The sequence below is a fragment of the Serinus canaria genome, chromosome 2 (assembly GCF_022539315.1).
Source record: "Serinus canaria isolate serCan28SL12 chromosome 2, serCan2020, whole genome shotgun sequence".
Taxonomy (NCBI): Eukaryota; Metazoa; Chordata; class Aves; order Passeriformes; family Fringillidae; genus Serinus; species Serinus canaria.
The window spans coordinates 62,114,821-62,140,792 of record NC_066315.1 but is presented as its reverse complement, the minus strand read 5'-3'; the positions used below and the strand labels follow the sequence as shown (position 1 = coordinate 62,140,792).

Here is a 25,972-nt window from a genome sequence, read left to right as displayed (position 1 = left end):
TGAAAAACACTCATGCACTGGGGAACAAGACAGCAGGCACTGTTTGTTTGCTAAAGGTCTGGTGCACAAGGAGCACAAAGAGTCCTGCAGGAGCTCTCAGCATGCCCAGCCCTACCTCTCCCTGCTGGCTGATGATGGGCACAGCGTATTGCAGCTTCACGTCGTAGAAAAGGCACTCCAGAAACACGTTGGCCACCCCGATCAAGTTGTGGTTCTCCTGTGCTTCATAGAAAGGATCACCTCTCTTGCCAATCAGCTTCCTTATCTGTTTCAGAGATAATGAAAGAGATGTCACAAGACCACCAGCATGGGAACAGGAGATCAAATAACCTCATAGTATTAAAAGATCGTGGCACAAAAATGACTCCACTACCCATCTCTGTTCCTTCCTGTTACACAGGCAGAAAGAGACTAAAATCATATTACAAATTTGAAATGAAATCTTTGAGATGAAACATTATATAATTTCTTTACTAAGGGATATAATAATATGTTGACCTGCATATTTTAGCAATGTGAAGGCAAAGCAGACTTTACCATGAGCAATCACAGTAGTCAAAAATTTTAAGATGTTTCACCTTTTCTGCTCTGTTTATACTTCCTAAACGAGAGGTCAAACCATCCTCAGGTTGTGCTGGTCTGGCTGCTGGCTACCACTGCAAGGGCAAAGGGAAGGTGCAGGATGACTCCTACTTGTGCAGGATGACTCCTACTTAAGTCAACAAGTGCTCTTATGACTCCCATGAGCTGAGATCACATCTGCAGCATTCCCCATACAACCACAAAGTATTCATGCAGATTCCTAGCACAATAGTGAATTTGTTAGTTCCTTCCCTTCTTCTCCTCTTTTGTCTTCAACACATGCATTTGACCCACGTGTTTCTATGTAGCACATAGAACACATGCATTATGGACGACATAGGTCATGGAAAGAATGATCCTGGCTCAGGCAGACATAATGTATTCAAATATGTGCTATCAGTTCTTACTAAAGTCAGCAGCAAAATCATCGTTGTCTTCAATGGGCACAGATGAAGGGCTTGACCTCCCCTGTGTTATGATTTTAGAGATTCCCATTGTCCCGTCCAAAGCATGTAACAAAGGCACAAGAGTTGTTCAAACATATTTAAGAATGATTCTTGATACAAGTAATTTAGGTGCTTCCAAACAGCCACAAGACAGTAAGACGTATTTCCTATGCACTTCTACCTGGATACTTAAATGATGTCTTCTGCAATACCAAATATCATGTCTCTTTCTAATAAACAAGCAAGTTTTTGACAGATCTCATGCTTATCTGCCAAGGCTAATGTGTTACTTAAATTCTCACAAAACACCACTTGGTTTTGATGGAAATACTGATGTAGACCAAGTATTCTCAATTGATTTCTTCCCTGCTTTAAGGCTGGGAAATATAGAAATGAAATTAAAGAATATTTCATAGTTTAAAATCAAGTTTTATTCCACTAGTATGTTCTGCACCTTGAGTATGTTCTGCATCTTAACCAGCACCCTTGTTAGCTTTGACAAACTAAATAACTTCAATTCTAATGCAGCTTGCTGCTTCCATTCAGAGCTGACGGTCATCTGCATGCCAGGTAAACAAATGCTCTTAGTGGCATTGTGAGTCCCTACCTCAGCACAATTACATCTGACATCAGCACACTTAACATCTGAAAACACAAGTGAGATAGGACGTACCTCCTTTTTATTATGTGTGGGGATTTTGAATATTTAGTATTATATACTGGTTTTGTTCTGGGTTTTTGTTTGTTCTGGTTTTTTTTAAAAACACCATAGTATCCTATCCTTTCATATATAAAGTCATTGCACTTGCTGTCTAAAACATATTAAAAGGGGTTTAAAGGAAACAAACTCAATCTTTGATCCATTCCATTTTCAAAAGTATATAAATTACCTCAGGAATTTTCTCCTTCCATTCTTGATAGAGGTCTCTCATGTCAATCAATTTGTTCTCTAGTTTCTCAATAGTCCACACTTGAGTACCTTTTCCTTTTCTTCTCACTTGAATTGCAGGCTCACTTACTATTGCACCCCTCTAAATCAGAAGAAAGAAGAATCAGTGCAGGAAATGTGCATGTAATAGTTTAACTCTTCACTCAAACTGCATTCCTAGAAAGGAGTAAAATACAGAACATGCAGCTTCTCTCTGCATGCCAGTCATGCTACTTCTGTCCTCAGACACAGCATGGCCTATACACATCTCTGGATCCAGATCTCTTTATCCTCCTCAAACATGACCATTCCCACAGGAACATTAACACACACAATCAAAGCCCTTCGGACAAGCACATTATCCTAATTGCTATCATATTTACAGCAGCACTGTAAAATTCTTTAAGACACAAAATTGTAGGAAACTGTAACCAAACCTGTTAATTTCTGCAGATATAACTAAACTGCAGGTTCTGCAGCAACAGAATACAAATGTCTGTTCATATGGATTGCACATATGGTGATCACACAAACAGCAAGAGCCATGCTCTTAATGTTCTGTTGGTATTTTTACTTAATTGCTCACTTTCAGTATATTAATCAGGTAGTACTTCTATTTTGCCCATGCATAATCTAAAAAAAGTAACATTTTATTGGCTCAAACTGGATGAATGTTATATATGTCTACAAAGTTTAGCCACGAAGCTAGATTTTCCAGCATTCTTTGTTATCATTACCTTTTTGTTGGCACTGAGGTTTTCAGCAGGGATCTGAAGTGTTACTTGATAGTCTGTTAGCTTACTCATTTCTTCTGCTAAGAAGTTTGCTTCTCTCACCAGAGTATTTGCCTTTACTATTTGCTCTCGGAGTTTAGCCAAGCTCTGTCGAAACAATTCATCCCTGTGGTGCAGTAGGTAACATGAAAAATACACAGAAACCTATTTCTATTATTGGAAAGCTGCAAATAGAGATGCTAACAAAGGCTTTTCTGAAAAAAGTTTAAGAGGAAATGCTGAGTAGCACTGTATCAGTGAACACAAAACACACAATTTTATTGAGGGAAAGCAGTGATCACATATTAAACAAACTAATTACTGTTGAGGCACGTCTAGTATGGTGATGCCCAAATAAAAGGTCACAGTAATATGGGAGCTGGTACAGTGATGATTTGTTTAAAGCCCTGAGGACATTTCGAATTTTCAAGAAATAAAATAATTGCAGCTGTCCTCGCCTTTAATCTGGAGTTCTGTTCCAAAGAATCTACCAGTCCCAACATGTGAGACTTCATCTTGATAAAATCTGCTCTTCCTCAGACCATAATGTTAGAATCTGCATTCACAGCAGGTATGCTTTGGAGGGAGGTCTGTGGTCACTCCAAGGGCTTTGCAGTGACCACAGACCTCCCTCCACTTATTCAAGCATACACATGAAAAAATATAAATAAAAAAACTTAAATCCTATTTACCCAAGGTATCTTTTAAGTAATAGATGAATAAGCACAGATTAAAGCCTGTGCACTCAGTTGCTGGAGAAATTCCAAAGAGGCTTCTCCGGCCTGTCTGAGCAAATCTACTCTAATGCAACCCCTGGCAAACCTGCTATGACACATATTATACATACACCTGTGTACTAAGATATGCCCTCACCTGGGATTCTCATCTTTAAATTACCTTTTTAAATGATCATGATTATCCTCTGAGCAAAGCTCATTCTGCCTTCTTTGTAATCTCAACAGCACTTATTGTGTCTCATCACCTTTATAAAACTCAAGATCAAACTTTGGATATTTCAGTCACCAGCTCTGCCCTGCATGATTTTTTTTAGCTTTTCTATGCAAAGTCCTACTGAAATATGGTACATGTTGAGCAAATACACTTCTCATTTCTATGAAACACCTTAAATTATACACAGCTGTAGGAGGAACAAGGGCCTTCCTATGAACACAGGCAAAGTTTGCCTGCTGCTAACATGCCTCTCAGTCACCAACAGAATTCTAGTTGAGTGGTTATCTTTTTCCAAAAAATCCCAAGGAATGGCTAATTCAAACCACACTCTGACAGTCCCCTGATACCACAACCAAAATGGTAAACAACCAGCAGTGTTAGCAAGCAGCCCTGAATTTTAGTGCCTTCAACATGCTAAAACATGCAGCTTTGTCCCTGTCCCCTACCCAGCCAAGGTTTGCAACAGTGGTGGGTTTTACTGGGTCTTAAATAGCTGCTACCATCAGTGGATTTTTAGTAACTTCCTCCATATCTCCTCCCAGCATTAGATGGAAAATTCCTTCCTCTCTGCCTCTTGCTTCTGTTATCCAGGCTATCAAAATTAAATAAGCAATTTGAGACCATAAGAGTGACACATTTCACAGACAGCCATAATTCTGGATTCACATGGCAAATTAAGGTAGTCAAAAATTAATCCCAAGAAAGTATTTGATACTGAGAGTGTACCACACCTACAGCCACTGTAACACAACTGCCTAACTTGGGAAACAGAAGGCAGCTTTTATCTGTATGTAAGTGCTGCAAGAGCCATTGGATCCAGCTACAGCCAGTCACTTCCTTAATCTGGGGCACCAGCTCTGGGACATCAGCATCTGGAAAGTTTTTTGGGAGGCTCCCACACCAGTATTAGCTAGATTCTTGAGAAAGGAATGGTTTAAGACTGTAAGGCAAACTTACAAGTAACTCAACCAATTATTATGGGCAGTTCTTATAACAGTTGAGTTCTTCTGCATACAGCTGTGCCAGAACCCTTCCAGAAAGTTAAGGAAAAAAAAAGCACTTCAAACAAGATTTCTTAATCTCACTATATTAAACATATGACAAGCTCCACTAGGGTATTAACTGGAGCAAATACTCATTGAACATGAAATCCTGAAATAATAATTTAAGCCAGACAAGGAGAAACAACTGACACTCAACACCACCTCAACAAATAAAATTTGTTCAAAGTTACAATGGGTTAACTTTATGCAAACAGGATTTAAAACCGGGCCAGGTATCATCTGGCCTTCCACAGTCAGCAGAAAGTAGGAATAACCTCTGTGCAATGTGTTCCAGCTGATCTGACAGATACAGCCTCATGCCCACATCTGATACCTATCAAATTAATTTTGCTGCCTGATCCAGTAGAGCCTGGCTTCATTTGCAACAGCAACAGAGACACAGCTAAAACTGCTCCAATCGAATCCCTGCAACTCTTGGAACTTTTGCACATTTTTCACATCCAGTCTTCCCATTCTTCCCAGGATTTTTTGCCCTCTGGCCAGTTGGCTGGTAAACATCCTCTCAGCAACATGTTGCCATGCTTTCACAGCAGAAACCACTCAAAGATTTTTTTTTCTGGTTTCTTATTTAAGATGATTAATTTTTTTCCCCTTTTTCAGCAGACAAAACCTCTTCTACAACTACAAATAAATATAAAGTATACCTAAGAGGGTCTTCTGGAGGACAGGAAAATGATAATGAGTTCTTCCAGAAAACTGCTTATTCAATGGCAGTGCCAACAAAACATTATCAGACTCCTCATGGATCACTCCAAAGAGAATCCATTCTCCTTTTCTTTACAATGCAGCAAAGTACAGGCTTCAAACAGTTCAAAAGTTAGACAGAGTAAAGCATTCACCCATGAAATTCAGAGGGAAAACTTCTTGTTCAAAGCACAGCTACTCTTCAGAAACATCTAACAACTACTGAGAAGTGAAAGCTAATGGAACACCTAGCCTTGATATCACCCCAGATTCTCTTTTTTGTGATTATGTGGTTATGGTGGGGAAATTTAAGAAAATCATTTACCATCTTCTCTTCACAGCTCTCAAGGACAGGCAAGTTTTTTCAAGTTTTTTGCTACTTCCTTTTCCCTTCTGCTGCATCTTTTCAGAGGTACTGCCTCCCCTGCCAGGAAGCCCAGTTCTCTTCTTTGCTACTGCAGTACATTACCAATGATTTCTGGATGGCCTTGCTGTGCTCAAAGCAGTTCTGAATAGAAAGGCCCCCAGCTAGCACATTTCTCACTCTGCATTCCTTGTGCAGCTCTAAAAGAGTCTGCAAATCCCAACCATAACTCTGTGACATTTTACATTCAGTTCCCAATGATTCTGTTTTTAGCTTTTACAGGGGTAAACAATTATTTTAATTAATGCTGAATCATAGGACTACTTCTCCCTACACTTGCCATGAAAAACATTCTAGTGATCGCTGGTCAACAGTTAGCTATTTGTTTAGGTTTTTTTCCCAGGCTAAGCTGGGCAGAAATTACAAAACAAAATCTTAGACAAAGACTAAACCAAGATCTGTTCTGTTCTATTTCTAACACTCTCAATTGAAAGCTGCAAAACAATGTTGACTATCTTGGTTTAGATCCCGCTTATGAATTGATTTGCTTTTTTAAAGGTGAAGAACAAAGCAAAAATAATTACATTTAAAAGAGTACTCAAACTCACTACATATAGAAAAAAACCCACTAAGTGAATAAGGAAGCTTCTGTTTTAAAAGAAACAGATGAAATAAATTTACAAGAAACCTGTTAGAACATCTAGGCACTCTTCCTGCTGAATTAGCCCCATGACAGAATACTCACTGGTATTCAGAAAACTTAAATCATCTCATTTGCTGCCCCTTGAACTTCTCTCTGTGGAGCTGGCATCCTTCTCTCCTCAATGACACCAAGAGAAAGCTTCTTCCATTGTCAAAATGCACTCTACTCACATCTTCCTGGACTGCATTTTAACTGTACCCACAAACTTCACAATGGTCTTTCACCAAGGCTGCATTCAGGTGCCTGCTATTCCTTTGCAAAGAGGCCAAGTTCACCTGATGGCAAGCCTTTAACTTCCTAAGCAGCTCAACCAAAGCAATTGTCTCCTAAAGCTGGGCTTATGTTTAGAAACACAAATGCACAAACATATATGGATCCCCATTCTCTGTATTTGTTATGGTTTTTTGATTGCAAAGTATTACTTCTCTCGTTGTGTATTTGCAAAACTCAATACTCTTTTCTGGACTCTTTAGTCTTAGTTGACAAATTTACCTTTCTGCACTATTCTTTCCTTTCTTTCATGAACTAAAACAATACCTGCTAAACCAAATATTTCAATAAGCAGTTTTCAAGTTTAAAAAAAAAAACAAGAAAAAAACCAAAAAACCACAGAGAAAACCGACCTATAATCCTGCTCAAAAAAAAAATCTTTATGTCTTTTGTGAGTTAAATCTTGCACATGTTAAACATCCCAACTCAGCCCTAAACAAAATGCTAATGCTTTGATGGAAACGCAGATGTTATTCTGCACATCAACTCCACAAAAAGTTACTGATTTTGGATGCAAGGTTCCAGCCACATCTTTCAGCATCTGTAGTTCTTACTACTTTGTTTTAACTCCAGTATTCTCACCTCTCCTCTGTCCAGAGATTGACTTTCTGCTGTGCAGCCTGAGCAGTGTAGGAGAGCCTGTCACTGCTGTGCTGGTGCTGCCTTTCTGGGGAGAGCTGCTGCCGCAGCAGCTCCAGCTCACGCTCGTACATCACCCGCTGCTCCTCCAGAGCACTCCGCTTCTCCTCCAAGTACTGCTTCTCCAAGATCTGGACCACATTTTGTACTGGGTCTAAAAAGAATGAAAAAAAAAACAAAACAAAAAACAACGAGAAAACATGAGAAAAGGCTATTTCAGCATTACAGGACACCCATTATTTAGTTGGTAGCAGCAATCAACATACCCCAGAGTCTGCAAACACAAACTGCGCCCCAAAAGCCAAATTTTTAAACATTGCATTAAATAAATAAATCCAAACTAAAATTAAAAAACAAATGGCATGCAAAAGGCTAGAACAACGGTTAAGACCCTTGTTTATTGCACATTTAAGTGCTGTGTAGTTATACTATATTCCAGAATTCCAGTAGGGAAAAAAAATGGATGGAAAAGGAAACAAATTAATAAGAAAACAAACCAAAACCAAGGGAAGATGATGTTAACCAGAGGAGGAAACGACTTAAGGAAGTAAAAAGCAATGTACTTTCTCTGCTTTGGCAGAGAATGAAACATGTTGGAGAGCTGCAGATGAAAACCAAGACAAACAAATGGTCTGACTGGTCACACATCACACTGCACTAATGTGCTGCACAGCACTGAGGCAGACAAAATATGTCCTGGGGGTGGGCCTTCTGCATTTAGCATTACAAACCCCATTTCGTCTTGGTATCAACACAGAACGTTCTGCATTTAGCATTACAAACCCCATTTCATCTTGGTATCAACACAGAACAAATATCCGTTTGGATATTCTATCCTGAAAAAACTGCTTGTGTCAATCAGCTAGGGATAGACCTGAAGTGCATTCAAATGAATGTAACATTACTCTGTTCCTGGGGTTAGGTCCCATGCCAGCCTGTGCCTCTGAAAGAGCCATTTAATACAGTAAGCTCTATGTACTACCAGTCCATATACCTGGTTCATGCACACATCTCTGAAAGCTCAAATACAGCAAAAAAAGTGGTTTGCAAGAGGACCAATCTGGACAACTGAGTGACAGCACACCACCCAACAGATTGCTGATTCTGTACACCACAAGAGGAAGGGAGAGGAGTTCCAAAGCTGGAGTGGTGGACTCTCAGAGAAAGCAATACTGCAGCTCTATGACATGCCAGAATTTTCAAATGCAGAGAACTTCAGCTTTAAAATAACTGTTTGTGATATCTCTTATATTTCATTAATAAACTAAAAAAAAAAAAAAAAAAAAAAAAGAGCTGCTGCAACTTTTGAGGATGTCAGTTTATTGCAAAGGAGGGAGAAAAATAAACCTAAATTTAATTACACTGTCCCATTTTGGAACTAGAGGTGTGCCATGCAAAAAAAAACCCAACAAAACCAAAAAATACATCTGTGTGATTTAGTTATAAACCATCTTCCCTTTGCTTTTTGCAAACACTTCTGCAAGTTGCTTCTGTGGCCCTGGCCTTACTCATGGAAGAAATCACTGGCTTCACACAAAGGCATCATAAATACCACCACAATGGTAATTACAAAGCACAAAGTTAAAAATCAGTCAGTATAAATAGCAACCAAATAGCAAACTAGTGATGCATAAAAGTGCCTTAAAATAACTAGAAATATTACTTTTTAGTACATGACATTCTCAGAAAGAAGTTAGCTATTATTAGCTTTTACACAGACAGTACAACAAAACCCCCTGACTGAACCAAGTTCTAAAATTCTGGACTATAAACCAAATAATTAATGTTCAGCTGCACCATCATGATCCTCCTAATTCCTCCAGATAATACCAGAACTGTCTTAAACTACATGGGCTTTGCTGCATAATTCCCCAAACCAATTTTAGTTATATATAAGAATGTCAGAGAAAATCAGGTATTATGCAGATGATAGAGTAAAGACATGGAAAAAATTAAAATTCCTCCATTGTGTTTGCAAACACAGGAAATTAATCTAAGGCCGACTCATTAAGATGAGACTTTCCTAAACCACTCAAAGAGCAGCTATGAGTTCAAGAAGCAGATTTTTTAAATAAAAGTAAACTTTTCAGCCACTTAGATTTAGAGGATCACAACAATCATGGGATCAAATTACACCATAATAAATATTTGGAAAAAGATGTAAGAACCTAGTATAAAACTTTCTAATTGCAACATAATCCTGTACTGCTTGGGAAAAAAAGAAAAAAAGGTGGATTATGCTTGTCTTGTAACGCAAAAGGTAAATTCACAGTCTTAGAAAACTTCCTAATTTAGCTTTGGAAAGAGTTTACTAAGAAAACCTTAAGGCTGTCACAGGAAAAAAAGTAAAATATGGAGTGAGTTATAAACTATCTAGGTAAAATTCGAAGAAATAAACAGTCAAGATTTTTTACAATTCAAAAGAACTACAACAGTGTTTAAATTAAATTTAAACACTATGTTCTACAATTTTGGATTCCTCATGCAAAGTCAAATAAATTAAGGAAGATTCTACCCAGTGCCTGCCAAATACACAGCAAATTCCATACAGTGTTAGAAGTCCCAGTCCTTTACATATTTATGTGACAAGAGTTCAATGACCCTGAAAAAAATATTCAAATGCAGTTAATCCCCTGCAAAATCATAGACTACTAACACAGAACACAAAGATGTATTTTCTTCATAGGATGAGCAGCGTGTATTACCTTGCTACAATGTTACTTAATTCACATCTGGAATTTGTTAGTCCAGTCACACTGATGCTGAATAAATTCCCTAACATTTCTTGCAAGTATATTTGTCTAAGCAAACTAGAAGAGGGTTATGACACAGGCTGCTTTGCTAAGTTTTATGAAAATCCTCTCCCTGAGATGTAACAGTTTTGTTTGCTAAAATGAGAAGCTGCCTAACCTAATCACATTGTTTACTTAACCACTGCACAGTATACAAGAATAAAGTAAACTTCTTTGATGCAGTCTGTCTTTGACCAGCATCACAAATTAGCAGTACAAAGCTGATCTGACAGAATCCCACAAAGAAAGTTAACATGCTGAAGGAAGGAAAGAATCGGGATGTTTTCTTTGCAGCAGTTTTCAAAGTCACACATTTTCCTCCAAGGTTCTCTGGAGCCGGATGGAGTCTGTGACACTGTTGTACCGGTTACATGCCATAAAAACAAATGTGTTTGCACCCTGGAAAAGCCAGGATATTTATTTAAAGAGGATTATAATTCTCAAACAAATCCAAGGGGAGGGAGGAATCCAGAAACCAAAACAAAGGAAAACCAAACCCTCTTGCTTTTGGGCAGTATCTATACAAAATAATAAAATAATTATCTAATCAAATTTTTAAAATACCTTTCCATTCTCCTCTTAGGACTTCTCCAGAAAATTTGTGTAATGGAAGTCATCTAGTTATTTCTTCCTCCTTACCCATATTTATTTTTCATTTTAAGGAAGAATAAATGGTACTGTAAAAAAGCTGCTTCACTTCTTACACAACAAACGAGAAGCCCATCAGAAAAAATGTACTTTAGCATTGAGAAAGTGCTGCTAGGTTCTGTTTATCTAACTTCAAATCAAAAGAGCAGGCTATGATCCTCACAGTCACTTGTTTGTCAGCATTCTATTATCACTAACTACTCCAATTTAGTTAAGCCACACCCATGTGGGAGTGAGCAGAAGCAGTAAAAATTGACATATGACCGTTCTGAAACCGTGTGACACGTATGACTGCAAACACTTGCTCTGCAGTAGGGAAGAAAGAGCTTTAAGGAATGGCAAGGTCTGAAACTGTTCTTGACCAAGACACAAAAAGCAACTAATCAAAACAAAGACTGGCCTGGACCGCAATCAGAAAAGCTTACTGAACTAAAATGTAAAGACACTTGGAATGTTGTGAAGAATTGTTTCAATCAGCTGGATAACAACACATGAAAACCAAAAAATGTGACCCCTTGTTCAAAGAACACTGACTCGTTATAGACTGATACACTTCAGTCAAATCTTCAGTTAGTAACAAGCAGATCAAGCATCAATTAATGCTTTCAGACTTTTCCAGCAGCCTCATGCACAAGCCAATTGAGTTCAAAACCTTTGTCCCAGTTTTGGCACAAATATGAGATGGTTTGAGGCCTTAAAACGGGCAACAGAATCTTCACAAGGGATGACAATGCTGAAGACCACCAGGATGGCAGATTCATCTGAAATTCATCTCCTGGGATGAGTGAATCATAATGAGAATATTTCTGTTATCAAACAGTAATTTCATATCAATTTAAGTGACCTGATCCTGTAACTCACACAAGCAACTTCATTAAAAATTAAACTGTTAAAAACCTGCAAAGTATTGCGGCTTCAAACATATGAAACCATCATGCTCATTACTCAATGGCAAAACAGACAAAGTAAAACAATAAGAGGAGACAAAATAAAAAGTAAATGCTGTATTTCAACATGCAGACCACAGCAAACAAGGGAAATACTGTGAAGAGATGAGGAAAGGAGAACAGAAAGCAATGAACCACTGTCCACTGTGTCTTCTTGACCAGGGACCAAATCCCAAGATATTTGACTCTCTGATTTTATGTATTTAAAACACCTGTAAAAAGCATTCTGTAGTTTACCAAGTTTTTTAGCATTTCTTTATACTCCATTGTATCACATGAACTATGACCTGCCTTCTGTAAATCATGAAAAAGCCACATTGTTTTATATACACCTTACCATTATCTTATCTATATTATATCTTACAGTGTTATTCCAAAAAAGCATCACAATTTGTTTTAACAAAGACTAAATAAATATTAAGAGTGATCAAGAGCTGACAAACAAGCTGGCATTTGCCTATTGCTTTGTTATCATTTCAATGTTTTTTTATAAGGTTAAAATGGTGCCAGTAACATTTGATACAAAAAGGTGGATGAAACTAACTGAGCCATATATATGATGCACCCCTTTTTTCTACAGTAACTCACAAAAACAAGAACTTGGTAAACTTGGATGATAATTTGACAGGCATATGGTTGCAACTCAGCTGCACTATAAATGAGAGTAGAGGTACAGATAAAATATTGTCAGGGCACAAACCAACTACTATCCTGTGTGTGTATTTATACCTAGATGCACACATTTTTTTACATATATATACAGTTGTATATGTTTCATATATATATATATATATATATATATATATATATATATATATATATATATAATATATATATATATATATATATATATATATATATATTTGCACACACGTTGCTTCTGTAAAATATCCTATGCTGAATATCCTCCAAAGGCCCCGGGAACATGTGTATTGCTTGTTTTACCCAGAAATTGAGTTCCAAGCTGAATTTGTTAGACAATCCAAGAGACCATTTTTATCTGGCAGTTGCCTTACCATTACTATTCAGTGTCTTCATAATAACTTCCATTTGTGCAAACTCATAGTTGTAGTCTGGTTCTGAAGAAGCTTCACTAGCTGCATCCAGATCATGCTCTCCTAAGGAAGTTTCTTTCTCAAGGTCTTTCAGCCAATCTCGACGTTTCCTCTTTGGTAAATTTATTCTGAGTAAAAATGGAAATTCAGTTTATAAAAAAAAAAATTATCTTGAATAATGAAAGGAAAAAAAATAGGCTGAATGTAAAATGGGTGGAATATAAACATCAATTATTACCTAAAAAAGTGGTTGTTTCCCCATAATATTCTATCTCCATGCCATAACTGAGTGGCAGAACATACCAGTGCACCATTTACACAGGATCTGAAAGAAAAAAATACAACTCCAGTGAAATCCTGAAAATAAAAGATTTAAGAGTTGCTCTTTCTCCCACCTACTGACAGTCACTTGTATCATATGGCAACAAACCAGCTAGGTTCTTACGAAAGGATCAATGGGAAAGTTACTGGTCTGATTTCCATTGTCAGAATTAGCACCTTTCCCCTCTGCCTTTGGCTAGTACAACTCTTCAGTAAACATACAGACAGGGTTGATTTTGGTTGCAAAGTTTTCTTTAAATGCCTGTTTCTCAAACTGGGTCACTGCCTGTTTCTTATAAACTTATAAAGTCCAAACACAAATGTATGTAAATCCTACTGATAGAGCTCTCCAAGATACAACTTAGTCAACAGTGAGTTGTAAAACATGTTGTTAACAGATTCAGCACTCACGTGTAAGAAAAGATTCTTAGATCCAAGTTTTATTCTTTCAACAAATGGAGTCTCTATTATTAACAAGGGTCTATTTTTGTGAACATCTGGTATACCAGTGGATTTCTTTGTATGTAAGTTTCAATCACAAAATGGGAAAAATTGAGCTCTTGAACTTTTGCATGTGTGAGTCACAAAGCAGAGCATTTTATTTGAAAGGGGAAAAAAACTTCAGTAAAATGAAACAGGCTTTTCAGATGCAGCACTCTCATTTCAGCAGTCTCTCTCATGTAAGTCAACACAAACACATAAGCAGTTCATTTTAAGTCAGATCTTTTTTAACTTTTTTCAATGAAATTCTGGTAGCTAAATTTCTGTTGATACTCGTATCTTAAGAACAGTTATTGAAGCATTGCAAATCAGCCATGAGTAAAACAAAATATGTTTTTTCCACTGACATGTGCCCTTGTTCCTGCCAGTCAAAATGACTGACTTCCAGTACAGTAACTCTATCACCATAACCCTGAATCGCATCTGTTTGAAATTTTGTACTGTAGGCTGCAGAAGAAAAATACAAATGCATTTCACTAAAGGAAGAATGAAAGAAATCAGATTTTTAATGTGTCTTTTAAACTTCAGTTTCTCATTCTGCTACTAATCTGTATATTATTTAGATACTCAAATTTCAGACAAGCACATGACTATTAACTAGGACAAAGGTACTGCTTTATCACATGTTAGTGGAGATCAAGTGACAAAGACATTTACAATTCCACCCAAGGAGCCACAGTGCCCCTGGAATGAAAAATTATTAAAATACAGAAGTGGAAACAAAAGGTGATGCATTACTTTATACTGCACATTAACTAGACAAAACAGTAATTAAGGATTTAGAAAAGAATTCAGACCTTTAAAGCACCTCTTCCTCACAAAATATTGAACTTTACAACAGGAACTACTCACGAGGCACTATTTATTCTCTGCCATCAAGACACAAGCTACTATCCCATCACACAGGCGAGGGCAGCCAGCAGCATCTCAGGGATCTCATTACTACCCAAGATACAGACAGGCCATGGCCCCTCTCTCCTACCAAGCACCTTCTCTAGATGGCTTATTCCAAGCCAAACCACTGACAGCCTGGTGCCCTGCACAGTGGGGGGGAGTGAGTGTACACATGTGCAGGGAAATCTTAGTTTTAATTGCTGAATTTCCCTCTAAGTATCTGTTTAAGTCAACTGTATTGACTCATTGATCAGAACATAAGATACTTCTGTCTGTGTAAAATAAAAATACATGAAAGTCACTATCTGTCAAAGAAAAGCAAATTTTCATTTCAATGGAAAGTGCTGCTGATTTTCCTTACCTTGCATTTTCTTTTGGAGTGAGTGTAACTTCTCCATCTAAAGCAATATTAATCTCACAGTGTTCTGGTTGGATTCCTATACCAAAGAGCTGTATATCCTGAGAGGTATCTGCACCAACTCTTGTGTGATCCTAGAAAACAGGCTGTTACTAAGAGAAAAGCAAACTACCACTGTTGACATAAACTAAAAAAATATTAGCTGAAGTGCTGAGACTGCACAGTTTGTGTGTCTGTCAAGTGGAAATGGTGCCACAGCAGATCTGAAGACTGCAACAGTCACACACAAACTGTTGTTTGTGCCCTGAACTTCATCTTCATACAGTTTTAGCTAAAGCAAAATGAAGTAGTTGACACACAAATTCTGATTAAACAGCATTCTCATACTATGCCTGCATGCAGACATTAAACACAAAACCAGAAGAAAACCAGTCATGTCATATAGGCATAATTAAGAGAACAGCATGGATAGTAAAACAAGGGGCAGAGTTCTTTGCTTTTCAGAAAACAGCTTTACAGCAACTCAACTGAATACACTAAGCTCTACATAATTCCAAGTCATATTCTGCTGAAACAGTTTATTTTGTTAGTGTTTGAGAGGCTGTGTTTTATTTGCTACTGTTCAAATACACAGGCCCTTATTCAGCTACCAAAGCAGAAGAGTATCTATAAAAACAGACAAAATACTCTTTCATATATTATTGACAAGCAGCTCACATTTCCCTACAAACCTCTCTAGGTTTGTATTTGACACTTCTTCCCTCTGGCTTGGGAAATGCAAAACAGAATGGTATGAAAGCTAACGACACTGGGAAAATACATTTCTGTAAATTTCTAACAGTGCTTTTTTAACCCCCTCTCTCATAAACTTTCCTGTCACTGAAGACTATGTTATTCTTGCTGATTACTACTGAACATAATCTCTCTTATTAACTCTTCATATATTTAAAGCAAATCCCAGCTCTCTAACAGAAGCAAGCATCTACCATGAAGCTCCTGCCTGAAGTTCAGAAGACCACTGGCCAGGCACATCCTGCCTGGAAAAGCTAGAATTGATCTCAACACTGGCCCACACCGAGCAAATCTCCTACTTTTGGCAATCAGGAGATCAATTAGGAAAACAGTGAAGCTGAACTGCAAAGGGAGAACAAAAGCCTAAACAGCAGGAGGAGGCCTATCCTATTTTGCTGCAGCAAAAAAATCTACATCCCCTCTGAATATATTAGAGCTAAAAATTCAAAGCAAGTGTCCTTTCATTGTGTGTAAATATCCTGTTCATAGCCTTACCTTTAAATAGTAAACCAAAAGCTCATTGAGTGCAGGGTCTGCATTCAGGTTCACCAGATAACACTTGTCATCCCCAACCTTGATACCTGAAGACTCAAGGGAGATCCCCATGCTCTCCAGCTGTCTTTGCCTCTCCTGCAAGCACAAAAATAGGTTAATCTTGCCTGCTGCAATATGTAGGGAGGAGCAAAGAGCACCTAAAGCTGAAGATGCACATGCTGAGTATGCATTCTGTATATCACCACCAGACACTGGTCAGGTACCATAAGGTCAGTAGAATTCATTTTTACACACAAAACATAAAAAGTTAGATGTAATCCTCAAACACCTGCCTTCCCAAAGTGGAGCTTAATTAAGCAGTCCTATTAAATTTATTAGACTTACTTACACAGCATATTGAGCTTATTAAATCTATATATAAGCAACACAATGTGGCCTTGAGTCTTTATGTTAGTAAAAAATGAAACTCAGTTTCAATTATTTCAAAAATAATCATAGTCATAGATGATTTAGAAAATATCATGCCACAGTTTAGGCTTATTCATTTGCAGTTTTATTATTAATTCAGCTAAAGCACTTACTTGATCATGTGAGTCTTTGTTTTTTAGGGGTTTTTTTTGGCTACAGTTTGGGTGTTGGGGATTTTTGTTTGGCTGGTTAGGTTTGGGTCCCCTTGCCCCGTTTTTTTCTTTTTTAAAAATTTATTTAAACAGTGGTTGCACCAAAGCATGCTTCTGGAACATTAGGACTAGAAAGAGAAGCCAACACCACTTATTCTTCAAGCTATGGATGAAGGAAATGATGGAACTGTACACTAGAATCCAGAAGGGATTTTTTTAATGTACAAAAATAATAAGGAGCAAATATTAAAGACTTCATGTCCACATTTTCCTTTTCTGGTTAGAAATCACTAAAAACAAAAGCAGCAAATACCACCCACAATTCTGATCCTTCTGTAATTCTTCATTTCCTCAGTCACTTCAAGGGAAATATGTCCCAATTGGTCTTACAAATAAATGAGCTGCCCAAACATATTTTGATGTTTTATTTTAAAATCAAATACTGGCTTTTATCAATGCTATCATGACATCACTAGATTTATGCTAATAAAATCTAGACCTTAAAAAAAAACCACAAAAAAACCCAACAAACAAAAAAACCAACAAACAAAAAAACGTTTCTTGGTTAAAAAACCAACAAATAAACAAGACCAGAAACAAGGGGAAAAGACAAAAATTCAAAGACATTTAAAATAGGTGGTGGGAAAACAGCATAGTTCACTAAAGCTCCTGAAGTTCAGCTGACTAGTACTATATGAATAACTGGCTTTCCTCCTAAAAATTTCTGAAGTACCTGTGCAATCTCTTCTGTTTTCCTTAGCTTTTCTTCCCAGGTGACTGTCAGCTCTTTTATTAGTTTTTCTGATTCTTCCAATTTTTCCTTCAGTTCTGGTGCCTTCATGGCCTAAAAGGTAGAAATTAGCAAAAATCCTCAGCTACTCTTACCACTGAGACATCTGCTAGCACAAGGAACCTGAACACAGCAACATAATATCAAATGCAACAAGCATAGATTTTTACTATGTTCCCAGGTTTTTCAAGGTAGATGTTGAAGAAATAGGAAACTTGCAAAGCAGGAGGACAGAAACCACCTTTACTGGATCCAGATCAGAAATAGCTGAAGATTGACATAGCTCCAGAGTTAATGGAAGGAACAAAAATCTCTGGGCCTGGCCACTCAAATTTCACTGTCTGTACAAAAATATGTGAGTATTAAAAAACTTTAATTCCTAGCTGTCTCAAGTGCAAGTGCAACGTCTTTATTCCAACAGTAGTTTCCCACACAAATTCCTCTAGACATTTAGCCTTTCATTCTATCCTGGTTTTCTAAGTGTTCTTAGAGCTGCATTAAAGCTTTCAGACTGACCCTGTTGACTACCTTCAAAGGAAGGCATGTTCTGGAGCTAATACAGGCTTCTCATTTCACAACAGGAAACAAAAGTAAAGGGTTTGAATATGTCCAGTGCCAAGTAACAATTGAACAGGCTGGCCTATAGCCCTATATAACTGTTTTTAACAGGAAGTAGAAGAGAAAACACTTAAAATAATTAGTAAGACTTTGGACACCTTCCTACTGATTGTGTTTAGCTGTAGCCTGCCAACATGCTACAATAATATTTTCCGAATCAAAATAAGGGCTTAGAACAGGTTTTTATTTATGAAAAAAGTGAATGGCTACTTTTCTTTAAAGAAGATTTTCCCATTTCAGTCAATAAGGAAGTGTTCACATGAATAACACTGTTCCTTAAATAATGATGAAATTTAAACACCACACAAGTTTATCCTCAAACACAGTTCTGTTCCTTTTCCATCAGTGTTTTGTGTCCTTCCTGAAAAGATCAAAAATATTTTCAAATCTATTAAGTACCTAATTTGTTCAGATATCCTGGATACCAAATAAACTATCCTACCTGGCTACTTTATTCTTCAAGTAGAAGTATAAATATAAGATAAGCATCAATCACACAGTGTCAACTATTAAGGCAGTGAAGCAAATTGTTGATGGTTTTCAGTGTTCCATTTCTGAGAATTTTTAATAGATTTTCACAAATGTCAGAGAAATGCCCCCTGAATTTTGTTGTCCAATAACGGATTTATGACTTTCCACACGCGTTTCCATCTGATGTTACATATAGTCCACCAATGCAAAATAAATAATAATTCTGCTAATAAGTGAGTCTACACAATGAATGAAGATGTAATCTAGTCCTTATCTGTGCTGCATTAATTATTTCTTGGCTTTAAGCTCCTCAAGAACTGAAAAGGGTCACCATCAGTACAATGTTGTCCTCATTTAAAAGTTTTTAAAGATAAGCATACATTATGCTGGCTTCAGGAAAAAAGGTGAATCATTTTGTTAAAAAAGGAAAGAAAAAAGAATGGGTGCAAGACTCTTCCTTTCCACGTTTTGTAAGAAAGCTAGTCTTCCACACAGAATGTGACAGTTCCTTGAGAAACTCATTTTACATTGTGCTATGTATAAGGTTACCTCAGCTTGTGAGAGCTGTTCTTTCAGTTTTTCAACTTCTTCACGTAATTCTCTGATGACCCTGGCATTTGGATCTTCATTCACCACAGCATGATTAACTATCCTTTTGGCTCTGTCTGCATATCTCAGAGTTGAGAGAGTTTCTTCATAGTTGTCTGCTGCTGGACTAATTGTGGCTATCATGGCAGTTTGGCTGTTTCCTCCCAAGTTGTCCTGTAGTGCAGCCACAGAAAGTTCAAGAGTTAAAAATTGTTCTGAGACTATACAGTGTCTTCACAAAGAAACTTTAAATACTTAATAAAGGCACTGAAAGTACTATTTAGGCACTGAAATGTACTCTGGATATAAACTAATCTGTGTGTTCCATAAACAACATTTCTATCCACCTCTGCCACCTTTGATTCCATTACAACTGAAAATAGTCAAGAAGGATTTCACATTGAATTAACACATGATACACTTAGCTGTCCATATCACTTGGAATAACACAGCTATGAGAGCTCCTTCATTCATTTCTTTAAAAAAGATGAGAAGTCCATGTACTCAGAGGCCTACTACAATGATCCTACAAATGAATAAGCTGACACCTTGTGAACACCTTGTGAACATGGTGAACAGAAAATATAAATTACCTTGAGAAGCCAAGTGAGTACAGAGTCTCTGTAAGGCACAAACTTGTTTTTCCCCTTCCCTGCTGCCTGGTCAGCAAGTGATGATATAACCAAGCCCAGTGTTGAAAGTGATCTATAAATGCAAAACAGCAGAACAGCTTTAACACATATTCCAAATGCAGCTTTAATAAAACACAGAAAATAGAGATTGCTTTGCAGAACTTCACTCCCAATTTTAATAATATCATAGAATAATTTAAGTTGGAAATGACCACAAGAGATCAGCTAGCTCACTGCACTGCTCCAAACCAGGCAGTGTATTTCTTTAAAGTTACATATTTGGAGGGAAAAAACTGGCATCAACAGTATTTCATCATAGGTGGTACTAAGATCATATTTCAGAAAGAATGAGACTATGTTGAAATATTTAGAATTGTTTGAAAAGTCTAAAACAGACTGCTTCAGTATATGAAAAATCCCTGCCCTTGATTAGACATCTACCTTCTCTCAGAGGATAAAAATCTTTCTGATTTGGACACAGACTCATGACAGTGTAACAAGTCAGCGCTGGCAGCACAGCAAGAACCCCTGTGCTGGGAACAGTGTTTAAGAACGCTGACTCAAATGCCAACTGAAATGAAACAATTCTCCAGCCATAAGAAGGCAGCCTCAGAACAAATCCAGCTCTGGCCAAGGAGTACTCATCTGCCTTGTGAGGCAGTGACCAGCCACAGAAGGCTGCTGATCAGAAGAGGCAGATTAGGAGGTCCCTTGACAAATGGGTTGGGATATAATTGAGGTAGAGCCTCAGCAGCTTCTTCTGGGGTCACAGACCAAACAATCTCCCACTTAACAAAGGTGCTGCACAAGTGTCAAAGAGAAAAGCCCCCACATTGCTTAGCAGACAACTGAATCCCAAACAACACTCTAGAAACGTGAAGAAAATAACCAACTTGTGCATTTTGGTACATGTACAGCTTCTACCAACTGGGATAACTGTGTAGCAATCCATTCAAAGCATATGTGCGCTACATTATGCAATTCTTAAACAACCCTGTGTAAATTTTAAGTGACATCAGGGCTCTTGGGGTGAGTATGTTTAAGATAATGAGCTTGCTGAGGAGCCTGAGAACATTAAACAGATGCCTAAAGGGTTTTAAAGGAGACATCACTGAAGCCCAAGACAATTCTGGGTCTGTCACACTCCTGCTCAAATATCCAGCTACTCTCTATAAGTACCAAGGAAAAAGCTTCAGCAGCATTGCTATTAGATAGTCAAATAAATCTTTAATTGTACTGTTCCACTCCACCCTCTTGTGTTTTCTTTTCAAAGAAGTAATACTATTTTGGTTTATAGGCAGCATTTGCACATATTTATAACAGAGCCTCAGTGCTGCTTGAAACCGCCACTGGTTTAGAAATAACACTTAGAAAATGACAAAAATGTAGCAGAAGAGTATTTTAAGGAAGATATCCAAGGGTAAGTTAACAAGAACCATTGCATGTGCCACAAAAGGTATCCCATATTGCATATAAAGATAGCATAGACCTGGGAGCAAAATAAAAAGAAATTTAGGGAAAGGCTAGGTAGGTAATCTGAACTCCCAAAAGACCATTTTATTTTGTAAATTTGCCTGTAGGGTAACTTTCTGATTCACCTCTGGAAAATTCATAGCAAAACCAGAAAGTTTAGTTTTGTGGCCTAAAGAAAAGCCTAATAACTTCTGGATGTCTGTGAGAAGAAGATAGAAAAAATGAGAACTAATTCTTGCCTCCAGCCTCTGATCTCCACAGAGAGAGATGACAGCATGCTAAACACGCAAGAGCAAACAGTAGGATGCTCCATGCTGCTCTATAGCAACCTCCTCCAGCACTACTGAAAAGCACCACCACCACACTCCCAATGGAGCATAAAACTAAAAAACTACCCTAGACTACTTTCCTTCTTTAAATGAGGGGAAATATGAAAACCAAAGCTAAAACCTGAGTTGCGGGGGGGAAGAAATGGACAGTCAGAAGGGAAGTAGGAAGAACAGGGATTCAAAAAGACCTGTGACTGAAAACTATTTCCCAACTGGGCTGCAACACCAATTTGAGTTATGGGTACTGCATTTTAATGAACAGGAAATTATAAGGTTCAGTTTATTACCATGGGATTAAAAAATGTGATAATATTACTGCTCCTTACAAATACAGATCTTATTTTAAGAGTAACATCTACAATAAAAACCAAATTGGAATCATGTAATTTGCTTGAGATTTCCTAACACAAAGCTGTTTAAAGGCTTTAAGGGAAGCAGCAAAAGGAATGGCTGCCCAACAAAATAATTACAGGACTCATCAGCTGCTTTGCTTTTTGCTGGATGATGCATCAGAGATCTGTCATTACTCTGATCCTATCTCACGGTACTTACATAATGAATCAACCAGAAGTCCTAAGCCCACAGCAAACTGAGTCACTCGAGAAGAAGCAGAGTGGACTTGCTGCAGGAATTACAGGAAAGTGCCATTTCTGCACAGTGTCTTATCTCCCTGTCCCTGTTCCTCAGGCACCAGGCTGTCCTTGCTACTGGGCAGTGGGAAGCTTGCACACTCACACTACAGGCCTGAGTCAGCAGCATTCAAAAGGAAGTTGCACTTCCCCATCACAGGGAAACAACGCTGTCCCTAAGTGACACCCATTCAAGCTACTTCTGTACAATTTAGAACCAAATACTTCAATGAGCAGAACCCAATTTTCTATTGGTTAACTAAATACTCTGAATACTAAAACCCTCCCTCAAATCAGCCTGGAGCCAGACCTGTCCCAACCCATTCCTTGCCCCCACCTACATCATCTTTTTGCATTCAAAAGTTAAAATGACAAAAGCTATGATTTTACTAATTAGAGGTAAAACTGCAGACTGCTTACAGAAAGTATTTTTTTTTGTAGCCACTAACTGACAGATTGTTTATTCTGCTTCCTCCTACTACTGTGTTCAAGTTGTTCTTTGATTACACCACAAAAGTTGTTAAGCACCTCCTTTTCTGCACTGGTTATGGGAACTAGCACATCCTGGGGAGGAATAAGCAAATCCAGCTTTCCTATGAGGTATGGCAAATCTCCCAAAAACCTCCTTTACTAACTCTGTACCAGCTCTGAGATAAAAGAAAAATTAAGTCATCTCTATTACAGCTTGAGGGAGATGTTGACACAAAATGACACAACTCTCATTTGCTTCAATAAGTGGGAGAGCAGCCCCTCTCTGAACATGCTGTCCCCAAGACACAAAATAATGTTTCCAACAGGAAAAGTTGTGGGACCAAGGTGGCATCTAGCCACAGCTCTAGCCACTTTTCATCAGAAACAAACGGTACAGACACTAATAAACAGGCACATTATTTCCACACTCTTCTTCAAGGCAATAAACCATAAAACTAGCAGCAAGTTTACTTGCCAGCAGCTCCATTTTTTATCTCATTAAACATAACACACGTCACTGATATATGTTACTGGGGTTTTTTATAAAAGAAATACCGTAAGAAAAGGTGCTGACATAGTAAGGCATATAGTTTAAATATACTCTATCACTCCAGAAAAAAATACTACCTTTCCCTAATGAGTAAGTTGCATTGTACCCTAAAGAAGATTGCACACAATGTCCTCCAAAGAACTAGTCTGACAAACATGTACATCTATTTTTAGGCTTAAAAAAATCAGACTTCATTAAAGCTCCAACAGCAAAACTCTAACAGAAGAGACCAAGACTAAGAATTCTCTTTCACCTATCAGTTCCAAAAGAGATTTCAAATAGAGAATGTTAAATAAATGGACTAAGCTTACAGATTTATATTGTATAAGAATTTAACTGAATGGAAAATGTAGAGCTGTCCAGTTTTCTTTTTAAAATACCTTTTACAGAAATTTTTGGTGCTTTTATCTGAAGTTCTGTATTGTCAGAGGTTTAGCATAGGCAAAACAACCCTCTCCTGACACCAAACAAGTGCACTGATACCAAACAAGTCTAACACTGAATAAAGATCCTAAAAGGAAAAGAAAAATTTGAAGTCTTTCTGCATCCACAGTTATATTTGCAATTTGTTAATTGCTATTGGGAGAAGTGGCATTTAAATTCCTTCCCAAAAATTCAAGAGAAACATTTAATTTCACCTTTGTTTATACAAAATACAAATACAGTTTCTAGTAAAACAAATCTGAGTTTAACTAGGAACCTGTGAGGTAAGGTTACAGTATCTGCCATTAGGCAAAGACAGCCACATCATTTTGTTTCATAAGAACTATGCCAATGTGGCTACCAATATGATGCATTAGACACAAAGCAGATTAGAAACTAAGCTAGAAAGAGAAAAATGTCCAAGAGGTAAATTTGAATCATTGTAAGTATGTGTGCTGCTTAAACACACATAGTGCTGTCATTATTAACATAAAATACAAAACATTTTGTAACATTTTGAAATAAATTGAAAAAGCAGTAGCTTTTAATGTAACAGTTACACACTTTTTTTCCAAAAAAATTAGTATATTTAAGACAGCAATAATAGTGTGCTATATTCTTGCTTTTGGACAGTAACACAGTAATTATGGCTAAAAAAAGTGCTTTGAAACTTGTCATTGCTTGAGCACAAATGCCCAAGGCAATGCTAAACCAACACAGCTTCATTCTGATCCGATTTTCTCAAACTCTGCATTATACCCTTACTTATTTTAATTCATGTTGGAACAAAGCCATTCAACTCTGCAACTTTGCACCCTTCCTTAAGCAGATGATGAGACAAACACATGAGCCTGGGGACAGGGTGTATAAATGAATCACAAAAGGTATATGCTTAATTAAAGAGCACTGCTGTCACTTTTTCCAGATAAAAGTCATATAGCCTTCATCTGAGTCAAGTATGAATCAAGATCCCTATGCCAATGTCAGGAAACACATGCTGCTCGGCACAGAGCAGCTCAAACAGCCATATTGAACTGCTTCTGATGAAGCTCATTTGAGCTGACTTGTGACAAGCACACCAAGAGGAGGCCAAGGAACCAAGAGTGATTCCTTCAAGATCAGGGCTCACAGCCTGCGCATGCCAATGACTTACTTGTTTATGTTGCTGCCTTCCTTCAGGCGCTCTCCTGCAGCTCCTGTTTTGGACACCCTCTCACTCCCAGCCAAATCCACCAGGCTGACCTTGCTGACCTTCTCTCCAGAATTCTGCACAGATGGAACATGGGAGAACAACAGCTAAGAAACACTGGCATGAAGCACCAAAATGTTTGACACTGGCACCATGAAACACTGTTCTTCATAGTAATGTGGGTTAAAGTATTTGAGACATGAGAGAAGAAGGAATTGTCAAAGGTCTTACAGATCTTTGAATAGTCACCCATATATTTTCTAGTAAAGGCCTGAAGCACCAAGGAACCAGAACCAGACGTGTGGTAACATCAATCACCTTATGGCAGAGTAGGCCATTAAAATAGATTAACTCCAGCAACATTTAAGACCTAAGAAAGTTTCATGGTGTCAACATAATCTTAAAAAGTGATCCAACTGTTTGTTTTATGTGGTGTGCTTCCTCACTCTTCCAGGGTTTTCTCATTCTTGATTAGTGGACTCCATGGTATCAAAAGTCAAAACACAGTTAAACAGATGATTTATGTGGAAGAGAAACGAAGAAGAATCCACCTCAACTTCACAAATTAATCAAGAGAAATACGTACACCAGAATGCAGGTCATAGAGTGTCTGAGTCACTATAATATTGAACACGGCATGAGAGCGACTGCTTTCTTCATTCATGTTGGTTGCAGCAACTGTTCGTGATTTGTTTCCCTCAGACATCAGTGACTCAATATCCTAGAGCAAAAAAGAGTAAAAAGGGATGCTAGGATAAAAGCAAAGTATCATGCTTGCTAAACAAAATCCTCATCTAGATGGAAGGGTGTGTGGGAGAGAGAAAGAAAGGAAGGTAGAAGTAATGAGAAAATTCTTTGCACTTTTTGAGATGTATTGCTACAGAGGCAGAACAATAAATCCACAGAACAATGCTAAATCATATCTCTGTTTTAAGTGCTGCACTTAAAGCCCAGCAACTACAGTCAATTCACCTTTTCCTTA

General features: G+C 37.7%; 1 protein-coding gene across 3 annotated transcripts in view; it reads right to left on the bottom strand.

The window, feature by feature from the left end:
- The window catches only part of KIF13A (kinesin family member 13A), a 104,247-nt gene that overhangs the window by 21,812 nt on the left and 56,463 nt on the right, over positions 1 to 25,972 (bottom strand). For all 3 annotated transcript variants that reach the window (XM_030236023.2, XM_030236033.2, XM_030236038.2), the window contains exons 8-20: positions 25,577 to 25,711; positions 24,955 to 25,067; positions 19,888 to 19,999; positions 19,256 to 19,468; positions 17,561 to 17,671; positions 16,208 to 16,342; positions 14,924 to 15,054; positions 13,085 to 13,171; positions 12,808 to 12,974; positions 7,348 to 7,558; positions 2,694 to 2,856; positions 1,919 to 2,059; positions 116 to 265 (exon numbers count right to left, since the gene is read on the bottom strand). In XM_030236023.2, the coding sequence (XP_030091883.2) occupies positions 116 to 265; positions 1,919 to 2,059; positions 2,694 to 2,856; positions 7,348 to 7,558; positions 12,808 to 12,974; positions 13,085 to 13,171; positions 14,924 to 15,054; positions 16,208 to 16,342; positions 17,561 to 17,671; positions 19,256 to 19,468; positions 19,888 to 19,999; positions 24,955 to 25,067; positions 25,577 to 25,711 (1,869 nt within the window). The remainder of the gene's footprint in view (positions 1 to 115; positions 266 to 1,918; positions 2,060 to 2,693; positions 2,857 to 7,347; positions 7,559 to 12,807; positions 12,975 to 13,084; positions 13,172 to 14,923; positions 15,055 to 16,207; positions 16,343 to 17,560; positions 17,672 to 19,255; positions 19,469 to 19,887; positions 20,000 to 24,954; positions 25,068 to 25,576; positions 25,712 to 25,972) is intronic.